Genomic DNA, 19,383 nt, shown 5'->3' with positions numbered 1-19,383 from the left:
GTTCCGGACTTGGTGGCCCACCCCTCCACAGTACAGGCAAAGTCTCTGCTGTTGCCTGCGTTGGTACTCATCCTTGGTTAGGCCCACCTTACCCAATTGCATGGGCTCTGGCTCTGGAAGCTTGGGCGAAACCGGTGACGTAACAGGGGAAGGAGCCGAAACTCGAGGGGGAACAGAAGACGTCGAACGACGTTCCCTTCGCCGTTCCATGAGGCGGAGATCCACTCTGTTAGCCAGCTCCTCGAGCTGCTTCAGGGATTTAGGGTACTCTCGAGTGGCAAGCTCATCCTTAATCTTATCGTTGAGCCCAAAAATAAAAACGTCCATAAGGGCATACTCGTTCCAGAGGCTGTCGGCAGACAACAAATGAAAATCAATAACATAATCTGCCACAGACCTATCTCCCTGTCTCAGGGTCAGAAGCCCCCTAGAGGATTCCCGGCAGGGCAGCAAGGGACTGAAAACTCTAACAAGCTCCGTGGAGAAGTCATGATATGAGTGGCAGATGCGCGAGTCATTTTGCCACTCGGAAGTTCCCCACAACCTGGCTTTGCCGGCTAGCAGTGAAATCACGTACGCTACTTTGGACCGGTCTGAAGGGTATGAGGAAGGTTGCAATTCAAAGTGTATCTCACACTGTGTGAGAAAAGCCCTGCAATGTTCTGGATCACCGGAGAACATTGCCGGCGGGGAGAGACGGGGCTCCGACGAGGATGACGTCACCGGAAGTGACGGAGGGCCAGAGGAAGCGGCTTGCGGAAGTGAAGGCTGCGTGCTCCCCTGAGTACGAAGATGGCCTAAAATCTCCGAGACGCCGGCTTCTAATTCAGAAATGGATTTCTCTACCCCCGCACGCCACTGGGTTTCGGGTACAGGGTCCATGTTTGGCCAGAACGTACTGTGATGAATTTAGGAGGACCCAAGAAATACCCGAAAACAAGTGAGTACAAAAATAATCTCAGTCTTTATTTTTGACGCTGCGGCTCGGTCCCTGGTTCGGCTCGCACTCTGCGACAGGCCGCTCCTGAAGGCAGAGTCTCAGGTTAGTGACCAGCAGACATTAACAGGTTTGTTAGAGAGAAGTGAGGTCACTAACCTGGACGTGCTGAGGGCAGAACTCTGACTCCTTGTTACGAAGGCGTCCGAGAGGGGGTTATCCAGGGCTCTTTAGTCCAGGTCCGGTCCGGGTCTTTGTCAGGGGGAAATCCGTTTAGTTCAGGCAGCGGTCTCCAAGGGGGAATCCAATAGAGCGTCCAGGTCCAGGTCCAGGTCAAATCCAGAAGGCACAGACAGAACAGGGGGGGAGCAGGCGAACTCGTTTACTCACAGACAGGCTGGGGTCGGAATCACGGTGAGGCAGTCCAAAACTCTGAGGCTGACAGGCAGAACCCAGGCAGGCAGACAAATCCAAAGGGGCAGGCAGGTATCCAAAAAACAGAGGCAGAACAGGTCGAGAGGCAGACAGGCAGACAGGAATTTCAAAAATGCTGGAAGCGCTCACCGTATGGCTAGAGACGTTCTGGCACTGGAGGCTACGCTGAGCAGAGCTTTTAAGCAGCCAGGGTGGAGACAGACACAGGTGTGCTGATTGCAATCAGCAGCTCCAGTGCCAGAAACGTTACAGGTACACCCTGGAAAGGTCCTAAGCGGTATCATTAAGTATAAATTATGCTGAAACCAGACGTTACCAGGAAAGTGTTTTTTTTCTACTGTCACTTAGCAACCAGTCAGACGCAGAGCTTGAAAAGCTGCACCTATACTCATCAATTCTCGGGTTGCAATGCTTAAAAAGTGCTACATTACCTATTGGATTCCCCATTTCAATTACATTTTATTTATATAACGCCAATTCATGAAACATGTCATCTCAAGGCACTTTACAAAGTCAAATTGAATTATATTATACAGATTGGGTCAGATTATACAGATTGGTCAAAAATTTCCTAAATAAGGAAATCCAGTTGATTGCATCAAAGTCCCGACCAGCAGCATTCACTCCTACTGAAGAAGCGTAGAGCCACAGGGAGAGTCGTCTGCATTGTCCATGGCTTTGCAGCAATCCCTCATACTAAGCAAGCATGAAGCGACAGTGGAAAGAAAAACTCCCTATTAACGGGAAGGAAAAACCTCCAGCAGAACCAGGTTCAGTATGAACAGTCATCTGCCTCGACCAACTGGGGGTTAGAGAAGACAGAGCAGAGACACAGTAAGAGAGTCAAACAACCACAGAAGCACACATTGATCCAGTAATCTGTTCTACATTAGACATAGACTTAGACTTTCTTTATTGTCATTTTGTATGCACAGAGTGCATACAGAACGAAATTTTGTTTTCATACATTAGATGGTAATAGCAGGTGATCTGTCTTCCCTGGATGATGTCACAGCTAACAGAATGCCAGACCAGGTGTACCTACTATGAAGAAAAAAAAGAGAGAATACAAAAAGTTCAAACCTGAAATGACAAAATGAAATTTAAAACTATTAGGGGGCTAAAAGCGAAGCAGAAAGTCTTTATGCCATCCGCTCTGACCACAAACAAAATGCGCTCAGAGAATGACTTATGTGCGTAATTATGCACCAGAGCGCCTTGCGCCACAGAGGAGATTAGTCTGATCAGCGCGGAGACTGAGATGAGAAACCTGTTGCTGTGAAAGGTGATGATGATAGTTATAACCTGTCAAAGGCTAGAAGTGCATGTAGCAGAAAAGAGGGAAAACATCGGTGGCTGGATCATGCATAAAGACGCAGCGTAAACCCCTGTGTGCTTTAAGTGTTCCAGCTGAGGGGAAAATATCGAACCTTATAGGCTTGATGAAACTCAGCCTGATTCACCAATGAGGTTATAGATCTACACTCATAAACAAACCCATAGAATAATGTGTAACAGTGTAATAATGTGGTCAATAAGCTAAAACTACTTTATTTTATTCAGTAGTATTTGAACAATTTTGTGTTTTTTTTCTGTTTTAACCCACTAACTGAACAATAACGTGTTAACATTTCTTTCAGTTTTTAACAAAAATAATACATGTATACTTCCATGTCTGGTCGAATAAAAATGAGACTGAGTTGACTGGACCGGCTCTTCCAGGGTCCAGTCAGCTCCGCCCCCCATTCACGCTCCAGACACACACACACCCAGCTCCGCCCGACCCCCGCAAATTAGCATAATCTCACTCTTAACTTTTAATAAAAGTTGAAAGGTCTGGTTCTAGATGAGGATATAATATTCTACAGTAAACACGAGGAGACCAAACCTGACTCTCGCCAGATGTATGTTGCTCCGCCTAGCTTCACTCACATACATCTGGGACATCTCCCATAGAGAGTGATTTCTCCTACCAATTTTATTGTCTGGCCAATCAGGATGCAGGGCTGGAGTTTCATGGATGTGAAGTAGTGGAGAAGCGACCGTGAGATTCCAACAACAATGGCGGCTCGCATCGAGGAAGCAAGCGTTAACATTGATGCTGCTATTTCTTCCGTGTTGTCCAATCTACCCAGTATTGTTTCGTTAAAAGAACATCAGAGAACGGCTCTGAAGGCTTTTGTTGGTGGAAACGATGTTTTCGCCCTTCTCCCGACCGGATTTGGCAAGTTTTGTTTTCCGGGGCGCGCCCGCCGTGTCCGCGCCCTGGAGCGGTTAGCGGTTAGCGCAAACCATATTAGGAGGCCTGTAGTCCTCAACGCGGTCGGGCCGGGATCGACTCCGACCCGCGGCGCTTTGCCGCCTGTCTTCCCCCCTCTTCCTGTCAGCTCACTGTTAATAAAACGCGTGCCACTAGAGCCGCAAGCACATAAAAAAAATAAATATGTTTTTTTTTTTTTTGGCTTCGGTGTGAGTGGTTGAAATAGCACATCGATAAAGATGACAGACAAGTGGCTTATCCAATCATATGCAAGAATTTTTGATAAGGCCCAGCCTTAAATAAAGGCAATTCCTATGGAGATGTCCCAGATGTATGTGAGTAAAGCTAGGCGGAACGACATACAGCTGGCGAGAGTCAGGTTACATCACGGGACCCCAGTCACTTATATTTTAAAAAAGGAGTTTACCTTTCGAAACTTCTGAGGGAGCCATCTGCTCAGTGCGCTATCAACCCGGAACTCCACATCCTGTCCATTTCAGTAGTAAGACAAACAAAACCTGCTAGTGGGAAAAAAGACAAAATTAAGAAACTGGAATCCCCCAGAATGAGCCCAAAATTATTCATACCCCTGACCAGTGTTGGTCATTAGAAATTAACAGCGTTAGTAATGGCATTGGGGGGTGGAGGGGAGTAGAGGCCTATGTGATGCTCATTGGCCATGGAGGCCTAAGGTGGGCAGGTCTTCACCAGGCATTGCACATACCCACAGTAGACCAACAGCGAGAGACAAACATTGCAACACATTAGTGCCGTGCAAGTTCAGAGAGCGTGGGAAGCTGAAAGTTTAGACACCATTTTACGTTGGCTCAAACCAAAGACAAAATGTGCAGGATGAATAGATAAATAAGTGAATGGAGAGTTAGTAGTTAGTGTGGAGTGTTGCCTGGATTTTTGATGGTCAAAAATAGGCCAGGGCTTATACATTTTGTTATTAAGTTATGTTTACAACTGTGGTCTTAGTTTTGCACTTTACTTTTTCAGTGGTAGCCTATGCTGTTATTGCTTACTGTCATAATCACAAATGTCAAACACATCAACATAGCATGGTTTCAAGGAAGCTAGCAGGAGCTATGCCTGTTAGCTCAGCCTAGCTCGGTCAAACATTTGTGTCTGTTCGGTTGACTTTGGGCATGTAGTTGGAAGAAGTTGGACCAGGGTGAAGCTGTTGTCTGGGCGTTGAGCAAGCTGCTAGGATGAGAGCAGTTTGGGCAGGCTTCTCTGTGAATCCCGGCCTGGGATCAAAAGGGTCCTTCCTGGATCTCCGGTGCTCTGCGCTGGGGCTGTGGACTTCCTGGCTTTGTTCTTAGGCTCCATGCACAGGTCTCTCCTGTCTGTGTTCTTGAAAAATATCAGTGAGCTTAGCACATTTGGCTGCATCTTCCACTAATCCCTTTCTTTCCTTTAACTGGGCTTTTTCATCCTCCCGGTCTCTTTCTATGTACTTTTGCTCGCTAATCAGCAACTTGCCCGTTTCTCTCCACTCTCCCTGCACCTTTAATAGACACTCTATTGGACTTAACCAACTGTAAGCTATTCAGCTGTGTTTCTTGTTGTTACGCAAGTTCAGACGTGACAGACTGCATTTCCCATGATGCAAGGTGGTCAAAATGGCCACCAAATCCCATCATGCAAAATGGCCCAAAATGGCCACCGCCCCTAACAACGAAAGCGAAGAGATAACGTTACTAGGGGAAAGGTATTTATTCCGATCACACACGGCGATCTCCTTTCTTCTTGGCGCTCCGCCAGTACGGGAAGGCACGCAGCCGTTTCACTCCATGGGTTTCCACCCACGCGCCACATGCTCGATTTTCTCGCTGGTCCGAGATTTACCGAAGCAACCTCATCCCTGTGTGAACAGGAGGTTGACTAAAAAGTACTTTTGGATTCCCTCTGATCAAAGACTGAGAGCTGTTATCCCCCCGGTGAACGAAAAAAGACCACGCTTTTGTTCTGGCCAAACAAAGTGCAGGGTTTCCCGCAGCGCTATCTTGGCTGCCTCGCCAAACTCAGGCTACCGCCTCGCTCATGCTTGCATGTTAATGTGACGTTAACACACGTTTTTTTGTTGTTGCTTTCGCGCGTGCGTGAATGGCAGGGAAAAAACACATGGATACCCCCCCCCCCCCCCGCACAAAACTTGTCGTCTCCTCCCCCCCCCCCGCTCCGCGAGTCGGTCCGCTCCTCCTCCTCCTCGCCACTGACCCCACCCAGTGGCGAGGAGTGATTTTGGCTGTGCTGATTTTGTGGTTCATGAGTGACTCCGCCGCGGGTCGCTTCTTCTACTCTTTCCCATCTTTCCTTCCTCTCTTTGCTCCTCCTCTAATCAGTGGATTCGATCTCTTTGTTTAGAACTCAGTTCGCGGTTCGTTTAAACTCCTCAGCCAAGCGCTGCCTCTCTGGTCGAGGCACCGCCCCACATTAGTGTAAGCGCTGACTGCATCACTAGGACCTCCCCCGCATCACACAAGGTTGTAGGTCCTACGTCATCATAGTAGCCATCTCTAAAGGGTGTAGCATAGCTAAACTGTAGCTAGCTAAGCTGAACTAGCTTGTTGGAAAACATTAAAGTGTCCAGTGGGATTCTCAAAGCTGTTTTGTCTGTCAATGCTTCTACGTTAAATGTTGAATGTGATGTTTAAACAACTGAGTGAACTAAGATTTTCTACTTCTCATTTTAATCCATTTTTACTTTTATTTACACATATATTTTGCATGTTTAGTTTAGTAGCGAGTAGTGTTCCAAGGTTGTTGATTCAGATCATTACTGTGACAGGGTATTGCCTTTGGTTTAATAAAAACAACTGTGGAATAGTAATTGTTTGTGTTCGTTCCATTTCACAGTTGCATGGTTATTCAGAATTCAGAGCTACCTCCCTTTGGAGTTAACATCTGATATTAACACAGAGACATTTTCATTGGATTGGTGATAAAAAGGGTAACAGTTTAAACTCTAATTGCAGTTACAAGTTGAGTCATCACCATTGCTGGATAAATCTGATCGGTCAGAACCCGATCAGATCACTTTGTTCCAGCACAACTGAGTTCATAACAGCAAATTAATAAATGCATTATTATTATAAATCATTACAAGCCCATAGCTCTAGCATCACTACCATTTGAATCATATTTGTTATAGCTATTTTTTGAGTTGAATGACTTATTATTAAAATTATAATACCAAATTATAATTAATAATAATAATCATATTCAATCAGCTTCTGGCATAGCATTGTCTAATGGTAGCTCCTGCATTGCCAATGCAGTCTCTTAAAGAGACAGGTCAATTTAGAGCAAATAGTACTGTTAGGATTGTACTGTTGTTTTCCATCGGCACCAACCGGCCCATGAATGAAGCGGCCCACCGGGAATCCTCCCAACTCTCCTGATTACCCACCCAGCCTTTGCTGGATCACTTAAACCATCTCCCAACAGTCTAAATTTCCAGTTTTCAGTTCCTTTCTTTCTGTTTCTACAGGTACTTTACAGCAGCTTATCTCGGATACGATGGTCCGCTGGGCTCAGGAGTCGGTTATAGAGGATCCAGAGCTTGTGAGAGCCATGTTTGTTCTTCTGCACCGCCAGTACGATGGCATTGGAGGACAGGTATATTTGTGTTGATCATCTTTTGCTAAATTCTGTCAAAGAGTTACAAAATGCTCTAGTAAGGGGCCTGTTAACATTAAGCGTTTTGTGTATGACAATATCTATATATTATACTTAGGGCTGGGCAAGTTAACGCGTTAATTTCGCGTTAATTCATTAGACTATTAACGGCGATATTTATTTTATCGCGCATTAACGCATGTTGCTCACATGCTTTCAGTCAGTGTCAGTCAGCAGGCGCGCTGACTGCAGCGCGCTGTCACGGCAGCACTCTCTCGCTCCCCCTCCCCTCTCGTACATGGCTCAGCGGCGCCAGCCAATCAGCACGCAGGCTCAGCCTGGCCCGCCCACTCAGCTCTCACACAAACTTAATACACAAACAGCTGAGAGAGACCGCAGCAGCGAAAAAACATGAACAGGGGAAGTAGCACCGTTTGGCTTTATTTTAATACCGTAAATGAAATCAAGCTGTATGTTTTGTAAAAAGCCGGTTCATTTCAGTGGAAACACAACAAATTTATCTAAGCACGTGAAAAAACATGAAAACGTCGAGCCCCAGAAACGGAGAGAGGAGACGAAACTTCTGTCATTGCCCCGACAGACCCACAGACGTCTCTGACTGAGGCGTTTCAGTCCTCCAGGGAACATCCAGGTAGATCAGTGGATGGATGGATGGATGGATGGATGGATGGATGGATGTTACTGGAGCCCACACATAACATGTAATTAAGACCTTGAAAGAACCCAGTACATATATTAAAAAGTGTTATTTAAGATAAGATAACATTAGCTAATCCTTTTTTTATCCCACGACGGGGAAATTTATAGGATTAAAGCAACAGGCAGGTGGACACAACACAGACCAAATTACATAAGGATTGAAATATATAAGAGGTGGATTAGCGAAAAAACACTGAACATTATTGTTATTATTATTATTATTATTATTATTATTATTATTATTATTATTATTATTTAATTGTAATAATAAAATAAAAACCACAAAACCCAAAAGGTCAACAGTTTCATGATACATCAAGCTTAGGGACTGGCTAATATACAGCAGGTCAAAAAAGGCCATATTTTGGCTGCAGTGCTTGCTGTTCTCTTATGAAGAAAAGATCAACTAGTGCACTAAATTCAATAGATGGGTTGAAAATATCCAGTATAAAATAAGTGCTACAAATGTTACAACACTTTTGTTCATATGGCAGCAGAACATTAAAATAAAAGTGCTCTTTACACTACTTTTGAATTCATTCTTGGAGTTTGTAAATACAATGCGATTAATCGCGATTAATCGCGATTAATCAGGGCGATTAATCGCGATTAAATATTTTAATCGTTGCCCAGCCCTAATTATACTGCAAATATTTCTGGAGAGACATCAGTTTTACTGGTGAAATTAGTACAGAAGCCTTAAAAATACAGCAGTCATAGATAAACACGAGAGCAGACCCTTTTTCATTTGAAATATTAGAAAGCTGTGAAGACATTAGTTCACATGTGTTGATAAAAAATCAATTGGGTGCTTAATAAGTTCAATTCCATGCAAACTGGAGCCAAAATAAGCTTTGATTTGTTCTGTATCAGAATGATACCAATCATGACTGAGGTAAATTAATCTTGTTAGATTATCTCTGTTAAATAAATCAGCCATTGAGGGTGCATTCTGTGTCCTCTCAGTGCCAGGCTGAGCCCGGACAAATTGATGAGAGGTTTGTCAAGAAGAGCATCCAACGTCTGAAGCTAAAACAAATATGTGGCTATCATGCTGTTGAGGTTAGAGTTAGGACTTTGAATGTAGGGACAAATAAAGGTAAAGGCTGAGATCTGCCAGACATGATGGAGGAAAGGAAGGCAGATATTCGATGTGTACAAGAGACCAGATGAAAAGGGATGCAAGGCATGGAGCCCCAGAGGCTGTATCAATCTGCTCTACCATCGCTTCTGTCAGTCTGCCCCAGAGCAGTTGTGGCTACAAAATGTAGCTCACAGCGTGTGAATGTGTCTATGAATGGGTGACTGTAGTATAAAGTGCTTTGGAGTTCTCTGGGCTTGATAAAGTTTCTATACAAGTACAGGCCTGCTCCCCTTAGGGGAGCAGCTGAAAGAAGATCATTGATTATGTCTTTAAATCATGATGCCTGATGACAAAATGAGTGTTGCTTTGCACAATCTGTGACATGTTTGCCCTTGTGCATAAAGCTAAATATATGCATGTCTGGTTCCCTGTCCAGGTTCGAGCTCTTCCTAAAGCCTACACAATAAATGCAGTATCCATAGAGGACACTATTAACCTGCTGGCTGCTCTGGGCCAGATCCGATCTCTGCTGAGCGTCCGGATGGGCAGAGAAGAGGAGAAACTGATGATCAGAGGGCTAGGGTAGGACCATGCTGTTATTATACACTAACCTTTGACTTGGAACCCAAATACTGTTCTTATATTGCTAGACCAAAAATAGTTCAGTTTATTATTGTTAAACAGTCAAATTAAATTACTCAAAATAATATGCAAACTGGATGAATACAACAAATGAGCAAAACCCTTTTTTATATGTTGGACCTACAATATATAATTTCCTAAAAAATCTATAAATCTATAATTTATTTATTTAAAATTATCATATTTTGTAGAGCAGGTCCAAAATTAACATAATTGTTTGTTTGTTTTAAATTATGTTAATATTTTAGTTCCTTTGACTTGACAATTTTGGTCCATAAATGGAGAAAAACTAATTTTATGAGAAATAAAACTTGTGCAAAACTCCTTTAAAAAAAACCACAAAACATTAACAATGGATAACAATGTAGAACATTTAAAATATAGCAATAAAAATAAACACTTAATTGTTTGCGCACTTCATTCATAAGGCCTTTCTAGTGCAAATTACCTTCCTAATAACATTTGTAACCAGCAATATAACAACACATTTTAAAGAAATATGAACAATCTGGGCCAACTTAGCTGTGGAGGTGATCAGCAGCACCAAGTTCCTGGGGGTGCATATCACGGAGAACCTCACCTGGTCTGTGAACACCACGTCACTGGTGAAGAAGGCACAGAAACGACTGTACTTCCTGCGGAGGATTAGGAGAGCCCACCTTCCCCCGCCCATCCTCACGACCTTCTACAGAAGCACCATAGAGAGCATTCTGACCAGCTGTCTCTCTGTGTGGTGTGGAGGCTGCAGAACGTGAGGAGAGTGGTGAGGACAGCAGAAGGGATCATCGGGGCGCCTCTTCCCTCCATCAAGGACATCTCATTACAGCGCTGTGTGTCCCAAACCCGTAACATCATCGAGGACCCCTCACACCCCCACCATGGACTGTTCTCCCTACTATTGAACTGCTAGAACTGCTGAAGCCACAAAAAGGACCCTGAACTGCTGAAGCCACAAAATGGACTCTGTATCACATTCGTATAACTGCACATTTACGCATTTACACATTTGCACATATGCTTCAGACTGCTGAACTGCTGAAGCCACAAATGGACTCTGTACCACATTCGTATATTGCACACTTGCACACATGCCATCAGACTGTTGAACTGCTGAAGCCACAATACGGACTCTGAACTGCTGAAGCCACAAAATGGACACTGTACCACATTCGCGTATCTGCACATTTATACATTTGCAAATAGGCTTCAGAACTGCTGAACTGCTGAGGCCACAAATGGACTCTGTACCACAGTCGTATATTGCACGGTTCTAATAATACTTACCTGTACACTGTGAATCGCACACTGTCTATTTCCCCTGCATTGTTTACATTCACATTTCAATTGTTTACATAAATTACTGCTGCACCTTATCCTGAAACTTGCTGCAATTTACTGTGATTTCTCAAGCTGTATTCAAATGAATTTTTGTTCTGTACGCACTCTGTGCAGACAAAATGACAAATAAAGTTGTCTAAGTCAATCTGAATCTTGGTGTTTCGTACACCAGGTCATCAATGCAAATTACCTTTCAGAGAACATCTTCTGATTAATTTATATATTAAACTTATTTTTTCTACCAATCTAATTAATTTAGCTCTCTCTCTCACACACACACACACACACACACACACACACACACACACACACACAAACACAGAGCACTCGTAGCCAATCTACACTAATGTGTCACATCTTTCCTGCGCTGACACTGTCTTGCTTCAAATAGCGTTGCGACTTAAGTGAAACTTAATGAACATGTCACAGCGAGGAAATAGCTTCTTGTTGTGGGGAGGAAGAGGAGAAAAAAGACCACTGCTGAACATTTATTTTCTGCAAAGTTAGATGCTGTAAGCGTAGTGATTGTTTTCCTGCACATACATGATTCTTCATGGCAATGCGCACTCACGCAGTGGTGGCATGTGGCCAACTGGAGATCAGCTCCATTCTCAGTGAAACAGAACTGTTCCCTCCCACTCACAGTTACAGAGGCAGACTTTCAAAGGGCAAATACAGCTAAATTAGATGGTTGAAAATGCAATAAAAGTTGAAAACCTACTCTTATTGTTGTTGGCAATCAATCTGACAACATTATCAGCCGCTCTCTGCCAGGGAGGCTGTGGCAATGTATTTGCCTCATGTGATGTCAAAGCATAGCAGCTGAATGTGATAATGGATCGACCAACACATGCACGTATAGGCCGATACCGATACAAAAGAGAAACGCAAACATTGCCAGATAATATCGGTCGACCTCTAATAATTATTACTTTGTACCTATACTCCTTACATCTTAACAATTAGCCTCGTAACCTCCAGACACAGTGAATCTGATTGTGGTAGGAGGCGGTACTGCACCAAGTTGTTTCTTGTTATCTGCCAAAAAACAACTTAAAAACAAAACAACAAAATGAAGAACATAGCAGACGTATGTTGCTTAGCATGAACATGTCTATAGCAGGGTATACACAAAGTGATTAAAATGTGCCAGCCAAGCACCAGTGAGGAGGTTGGTAGACAGGAAGCGCAGACCCTTGTAGATCCATGGCCCTATCTAGAGGAATGTATCAAGATGGTTGGACGCAAAGTTACATTTGACGTCGTTGTCCTTAGCTATAGAATTGAGAAAAGTAGAAATCAGGAAGGTATCAATCTGGATTATTAGTTATTTTTTGATTAATGACTTGGATCAGTCATTCATTTTGACAGCACTTTCTACTGTATATAGACGGAGCCTTGCGAACTCCACATAACATTTTCCTACATTCAGACACATACCCTGCAAACTCTACATATTGTTCTCTATTTTGTAAATACCTATTTCAAAACTATGCCTCTGATTCCATAAACCTGTCATTTAGACACTAAGATACCATGATCTATGGTCTAAGGCTTTCTTAAGATCAATAAAAACTGTCCGTCCGTCCGTTTTCTTCCGCTTATCCAGGGCTGGGTTGCGGGGGTAGCAGCTTCAGTAGGGAGGACCAGATGTTCCTCTCCCCGGCCACTTGGGCCAGCTCCTCCGGGGAAATCCCAAGGCCTTCCCAGGCCAGCCGGAAGACATAGTCCCTCCAGCGTGTCCTGGGTCTTCCCCTGGGCCTCCTCCTGGTGGGATGTGACCAGAACAACTCACCAGGGAGGCGTCCAGGAGGCATCCTGACCAGATGCCCGAGCCACCTCAACTGGCTCCTCTCGATGTGGAGGAGCAGCGGCTCTACTCTGAGTCCTCCCCAGATTACTGAGCTCCTCACCCTATCTCTAAGGGAGAGCCCAGACACACTACGGAGAAAACTCATTTCAGCCGCTTGTATCCGGGATCTCGTTCTTTCGGTCATGACTCAAAGTTCGTGACCATAGATGAGGGTAGGAACGTAGATCGACCAGTAAATAAAAACTGTATAATTTTTATTTTCTATTTGTTTTGTGATATGTTCAGTCATTTTTATCAATGCTAAAGCTGTAGTGCGTTTGCTTCAAAACCCAAACTGGTTATCATTTACCAATGCCCTGCTGCCCTGCTGTACCTCACCCAGATGTCTATTCCCCATGTGGGGGTCGCCTTTGAGACAAAATCTGCTGTGCCATTTAGCACCCCTGGAATGGGGGCTTCTCTCGGGCTGGCAAAGAGAGTGGCTGCCCAAAGCAACAGCTTCTCGATCAACCACAACAAAGTCAGTGACTGGGTCGCACCCAGGTGGTTGATGTGAAACACCACAGTGGTATTGTCTAACCGTATCAGTACATGCCTCCCTTGCAGGCCTGTGAGGAAGTGGAGCAGGGCCAGATGCACAGCCCTCATTCCAAGACATCAATGTTTTTCCCCTCTGTGATAGAGACTGTGTCCCATGCACAATCTGTTGCTGCCATGATGCCCCCAACTCATGGCAGACACATGGATGTAGACCATCCCTCTCTGTGACAGTAGATAGCTAAGTGTCACCCCTCTTGTCATAAGCACCTCGTGTTGCCACTAAGCCATAAACTTATGCAGTGGGGCACCTGCAACCTCCATTACAGATGTTCCATTGAGCCACATCTGGAAGGGGCGCAGAGACAGAAGCCCCAAAGGGATGACTGTAGAAGCAGCAGTCAACATGCCCAACGGAGGTATGCGATCAGAGGCAGCACCCTGTCAGGCAGGAACCCGGGCAGCAGCCGCAGAATTCCACTGACACGTTGGGGAGTTCAAACAGTCATGGTGCTGGAATTCAGTGCAACTCCGAGAAAAACAACCTCCTGAGATGGAACCAGGGCACTTCTCCCAATTCACATGAAGACTCAACTGGTCAAGGTGGTGGAACACTTCCAGAGTGTCAGCAGAAGCCAGATCGTTTTTGGGTGCACAGATCAGCCAATCGTCCAGGTAGGGCAACCCTGTGGGCTGCAGCAGAAGGTAAACACCCTGCTATACACTGAGTAAACATGCAAGGAGTGAGGGGCCAAAGGGAAGAACCTTGAACTGAAAATGCCTCCCCTGAAAGGCAAAAGAAAGAAACCTCCAATGAATAGGTGCAATTGGCAAATGAAAATTAGCCTTCCTCATGTTGACCTAAGTGAACCAGTCTCTCCGAGAGATTGCCTGAAGAACATCCATGACACTCAGCATAAAAGGTAAATGGCTTGCACATATATAGCGCTTTTTCAAGTCTAATGACACCAAAGCGCTTTACACTACAGTCACACACACACATTCACACCCTGAAAGTGGTGAGCTATGTTAGTAGCCAGAGCTGCCCTGGAGCGGACTGACAGAAATGAGGGTGCCATACATCGGCTATACAGCGGCGTCACCGGGCCTTCTGACCTCCGCCAGCAGGCAATGTGGATGAGGTGTCTTGCACGATGACTAAAATGGGAGGACCTTAACTAGCACACTCAGAACCCTCATGTCCAAAATGGGGCGGAAACCGCCTGTCTTTTTTAGGACCAAAAATACCTGGAGTAAAAACACCGCAGATCCATTAGGGGGTCCACAGGTATGCATCCTTGGCCAGCAATGGGTTGCTCTTGTGACTCAGCGCCAGGGCCTTAATTAGGTTGGTGATGATCCTCATCCGAGTCCTTGGCCGCAGCACTGTGGGATTCCTGTTCTTTGATTTCTCCAGTGCCTTCAACACCATCAGCCCGGCTGTACTAGGTGAGAAGATGACGGCCATGCAGGTGGAGGCACCCATCGTGTCCTGGATTGTTGAGTACCTGACAGGCAGACCACAGTATGTACGCCTGCAGAACTGTGTGTCTGATAGGGTGGTCAGCAACACTGGGGCCCCTCAGGGGACTATCCTTCCCCCCTTCCTCTTCACCCTCTTCACCTGAGACTTCAACTACTGCACTGAGTCCTGTCACCTTCAGATGTTTTCTGATGACTCAGCAATAGTTGGCTGCATTGAAGGGGGTGTTGAGAGTGAATATAGGACAGTGGTGAACTGTCACTTGGAGTGAGCTGAACCATCTGCAGCTCAACGTGACACAGACTAAGGAGCTAATAGTGGATCTGAGGAGGACAAAAACACCTATGACCCCTCTTTCCATCCAGGGGGTCCCTGTAGACACTGTGGAGGAGTATAAGTACCTTGGAGTGTACCTTAATAAGCTAGAAACACCGAGGCAGTAACATCTGTGGGATGCTGCTGAGGATGTTTTATGAGTCTGTTGTTGCCGGCACGCTCTTCTTTGCTGTCACATGCTGGGGCAGCGGGCTGTGGGCTGCCGACAACAACAGAATAAAAAAAGTGATCAGGAGGGTGGGGGATGTTGTGGGAGAGGAGCTGCACATTCTTACGACCGTGGTAGAGAGGAGGATGCTGTCCAGGCTACAGTCCATCTTAGACAATGTCTCACACCCTCTCCATGACACACTGACCCAGCAGTGTGTCATGGACACACTCCCCGTTCTCCGATTGCGGCACGGAGTCTGGGGCCTGGAGGAGGAGTGGGCCACCGGGTCCGGGGTCTTGCCGGGGGGTTGCTGTGGGGCCCGGGCGACTTGCCGGGACTGGGACTGACGCCTCTGCTCTCCCCAAAAAGGGGTGTGGGGGAGGGGTGGCTAGGTTAAGGTGGGGGAGGGAGTGGGTTTATTAGGTATTTAGGGGATGAGGGGGGTTCTGGTTGGGTGGCCTGTGCGGGTCATGTTGGCCCCCTCCCTGGGGGGCCTGGTCTGGGGGGCGTCTGGTCGGGGGGCAGGATCGGGGGCGGGCACAGGCAGGCGGATAGTTGGATTGTGGTGCCCCCCCCCCCCCCCACTTAGGATTGTTGGATATGAGTGGTATGTGGTAATGTGTGCACAGCGTCGCTCCCTTTCTTTCTTTTTTTCTTCTTTTTTTTGTAAGTCTGTGTGTGGTGAGTGGAGCACTAGGGTGGGATGGTGTGAATTATTTTTTTTATAATTTTTTTGCCAGGTTCAGGTCCGCCGTGGGGGCGGGGTGCCCCTGGGGCCTCTGGGCTCACATCCAGGACCACTTCATCTCTCCTCTTCCCTTGGAGGGGGTTGCGGATTTCCTGTAGTGGCCCCTCTTGGGCGCCCTGCTTTGGGGGCCCCTTTGGGAGTCCGGGGTTATGGGTCCCCTTGTGCCTACCTCGGTGCTCGGTGCCTTTGGTTCTTCACAACCACTAGTGCCTTTGGTTCTTCACAACCACTATTGAGCAATTTTCTTCTGGATAAATTTCACATACACAAGTACACTCTCACAAACACCCACAGGTGCTGGGTTCCAGGTTCTAAGTGTTCACTTATATACAGAAAGCCCGTTATTTTATTATTTTTTTTCACTTTCTTTTCTCAGGTATCACTTCACACATGTCAGCTTAAATAATAATATATATGATTGAGCAGTGGTATCAAGGTGTTACTCTATTGTATCTGTTACACTATGTCCGTTGGTTGTGCTGTTCTTTTTACATCTCTCATTCCAGGTGATGAAGCAAACGGTTTTATCATTCTTTCCCTTTTTTTCCCCTTCTTTCTTTAACCTCTTCTCTTTCTTTTTTTCTCTTCTTGTTCTTCCTTTACTCTCCTACTTTCCCATTGTAGTTTCCACATAATTTGAAATTCTCCCTGCAGGAATCACAATAAAACTATTTACATGCATAAATCAAGCGAAGCACTATGGCGAAAGCTGATTGCTCCACTTGTGAAAGTAAAATCTGGCGAGCTCTATTTGGCATTAAGACATCAATTCTTATTGCCACATTGCTAGACAGGACACTGGAAAAAAGAAAAGAAAAGAAAAGCTAATCCATGCGTTTATCTTTAGTTGAATGGATTACTGCAACAGTGTTTTCACAGGTCTCCAAAAAAGTTGATTTGACAACTGCATATTAACCTCCACTGTATATTGTCATTTTCCGATGATGTTACAGTTTTTATTGGTTGCTTTGACACAGCAGTCAACTCAAAACCCACATTTTTCAAAACAGTTAACGCAGAGGCCTAAACAGTGGCACCAATGGTCAAAATTAAACATTTTGTTTGCAAAAGGCTCCAACTCTGCCAAAACATTTAAAATATGATCCAAAAGCACATTTTGCCCTCAAACAACACAACTTGCACACAAATGTTTGAGCCCTTCCAATCATTCATTACACAAGGGGCAACAAAATACAAAACACTCAATGTGAATCAGTGCAGCATTGCTGGTCATTGTAGCCAAAGACTGTACGCACCTTACATGGCAGCGTCATTTCTAATCAAATTTGCCTTTTTGCAAAAAATGGATCCAGAAGCAAATATGTTGTGATGCAAATTTTATTGATTCTTCATTCTTTTTTTCCAGATAAACAAATGAAATATTCCAAAAAATTAAAGATTCCAACAGAAAATACTAGGGTTGTTTGTTCCTTCTAGTCCTGTCCTGACGAATAGGCCACATGGCCTCATCTACGTCACATTCAATATTTTCCCTTGCAATGCACCTAGGGAAAATCTTCTTGTATGCCTGATCCATCCTTGACATGCCTCTGTCTGCATCTACATCTTGTGCAGCAGCAGTCATTGCATTGAGCAAGGGAATCTGCTCATAGGGGCGGTGATCATATACCTTCCATCTCCATGCACTGAAGAATTCCTCTATAGGAATAGATATATCTGCATATACTGTATAGCAGCAACACCTGCTGTCCCGTCGAAAAACTCTTACCATGGATGCAACCTTGTTTCTATTGAGAAAAGTTTGGACTGTTTGTCCAGCACCTCTAAGTGAAAGGCCATGATTTACCACATGATCAATCATAGTTGCCCAAATTTCATCCGTAACTTCAGCCCTTCCAGCTACACCTTCACCTCACACATGGATTCCTCTTCCTCATAATCTTCTTCCCCTGACCCATCTACCTCTTACTCTGTCTCTCATCTGCCTTTCGTTGACCATCCATGCTTGCAAAGAACAATACACAACATGGCACCTTTTACATAAAGCCTGCAAACTGACTGCAAATTGAAAAATTGTGTAAAGAAGTGTCAATCAGGTGCTTCAGTGATTTCATTCTGATCAAGAAGTTTCTAAGAGCTTGGAACATATAGTTTCTGTTTTGCTACCACAGCTAAAGCAATGGAGGTTGGACAGCATGAATGACATCTGTGTTAACTGTTTTGCAAAAGGGTGGGGAAAATGAGTCAAACCAATGAAAATGGGTTAACTCATTTGCAAGAGGTGTCTTTTGCTCTGCAGAGAAGGTGATGCTGAAAACTGAGAGGTTGTGAGTTTCTTCAAACAGGTCAAAGCAATCTATAAAAACTGTAGTTTGAAAACTTTGTCTCGAAAGAGTAAACGCATATAAACTCCAGTGAACAAAACCAGCTCTATAAAACCTGTAAAACTGATATACACACATGTAAATAAGAATGACAATCAAATTGGTTGTAGCCATTAGTGGTAATTTAAACAACAGCAAAAAAATCTTGTTTCAAATTTAAACAGAAAAAAAGAGGAAGGAAGAAAAGAAAAACTCCAAAAGGAGTCATGCCAGCCCAACACACAGTAAATATGCTAGATTGGTTATTACATGCTTAGGCTGCGTTAGCTCAAAACGTCAGGTACAAATTAATCGACAAACCCTGTGTGAAAGTCAGCTTATCACCCATGATCCTGTGTCTCATCATTCCAGAGAATCAGTGGCTTTGTTCACTGGGGGTAGAAACTTCCTTGCACCACCATCAAGCATGACAGACAGCCTAGCAGGGTATTGTAACAGTCCAAAAAAAGAAAACTTTAAACAAAAATAAGGCAAAAGCAGGCAAATGATCCAATAGAAGTTTTAAAGTTTGGGAGCACTAACAAACCACGTCTATTCCACTGAGCAGCTCCTCCTCTGTTGATGAGCATTTTTTTTTTACAAATCTATGATAGAATCTGTCCTTACATTTGCTTTCTTCATTTGGCTCGATAACCTATCAGTAAGAGACAAAAACAAGATGAAACAAGTAGTGAAAGTGTCCTGAAAAAGTATCGGTTCTGAATTAACTAAGCTAACATAATTTTTTTAATGGAGTTACAAAAAAGGTAAAAGACATTCCTCACTCTTCCCATCATCCACTTTATGGGGAATTTGAGCTTCCACCATCAGGAAGGAGATTCAAGCAGCCTAAATGAAGGACCAGCAGATGGAAATACTCTTTAATTTCTCAAGGCTTTTATTCAGAAAACCTTTAAACGTTAAACTTAATGTTTACTGTAAGATGAT

The 19,383-nt window shown here is 44.6% G+C and overlaps 1 protein-coding gene across 1 annotated transcript in view; it reads left to right on the top strand.

Annotated features, from left to right (window-relative positions):
- The window catches only part of ryr2a (ryanodine receptor 2a (cardiac)), a 597,233-nt gene that overhangs the window by 313,222 nt on the left and 264,628 nt on the right, over positions 1-19,383 (top strand). Inside the window, exons 43-44 of the mRNA XM_036142377.1 lie at positions 7,132-7,259; positions 9,500-9,645. Coding sequence (XP_035998270.1) covers positions 7,132-7,259; positions 9,500-9,645 — 274 coding nt within the window. The remainder of the gene's footprint in view (positions 1-7,131; positions 7,260-9,499; positions 9,646-19,383) is intronic.

The sequence above is a fragment of the Fundulus heteroclitus genome, chromosome 10 (genome assembly GCF_011125445.2).
Source record: "Fundulus heteroclitus isolate FHET01 chromosome 10, MU-UCD_Fhet_4.1, whole genome shotgun sequence".
Classification (NCBI taxonomy): Eukaryota; Metazoa; Chordata; class Actinopteri; order Cyprinodontiformes; family Fundulidae; genus Fundulus; species Fundulus heteroclitus.
The sequence above is the reverse complement of the archived record's forward strand: the minus strand, read 5'-3'. Positions and strand labels throughout refer to the sequence as shown.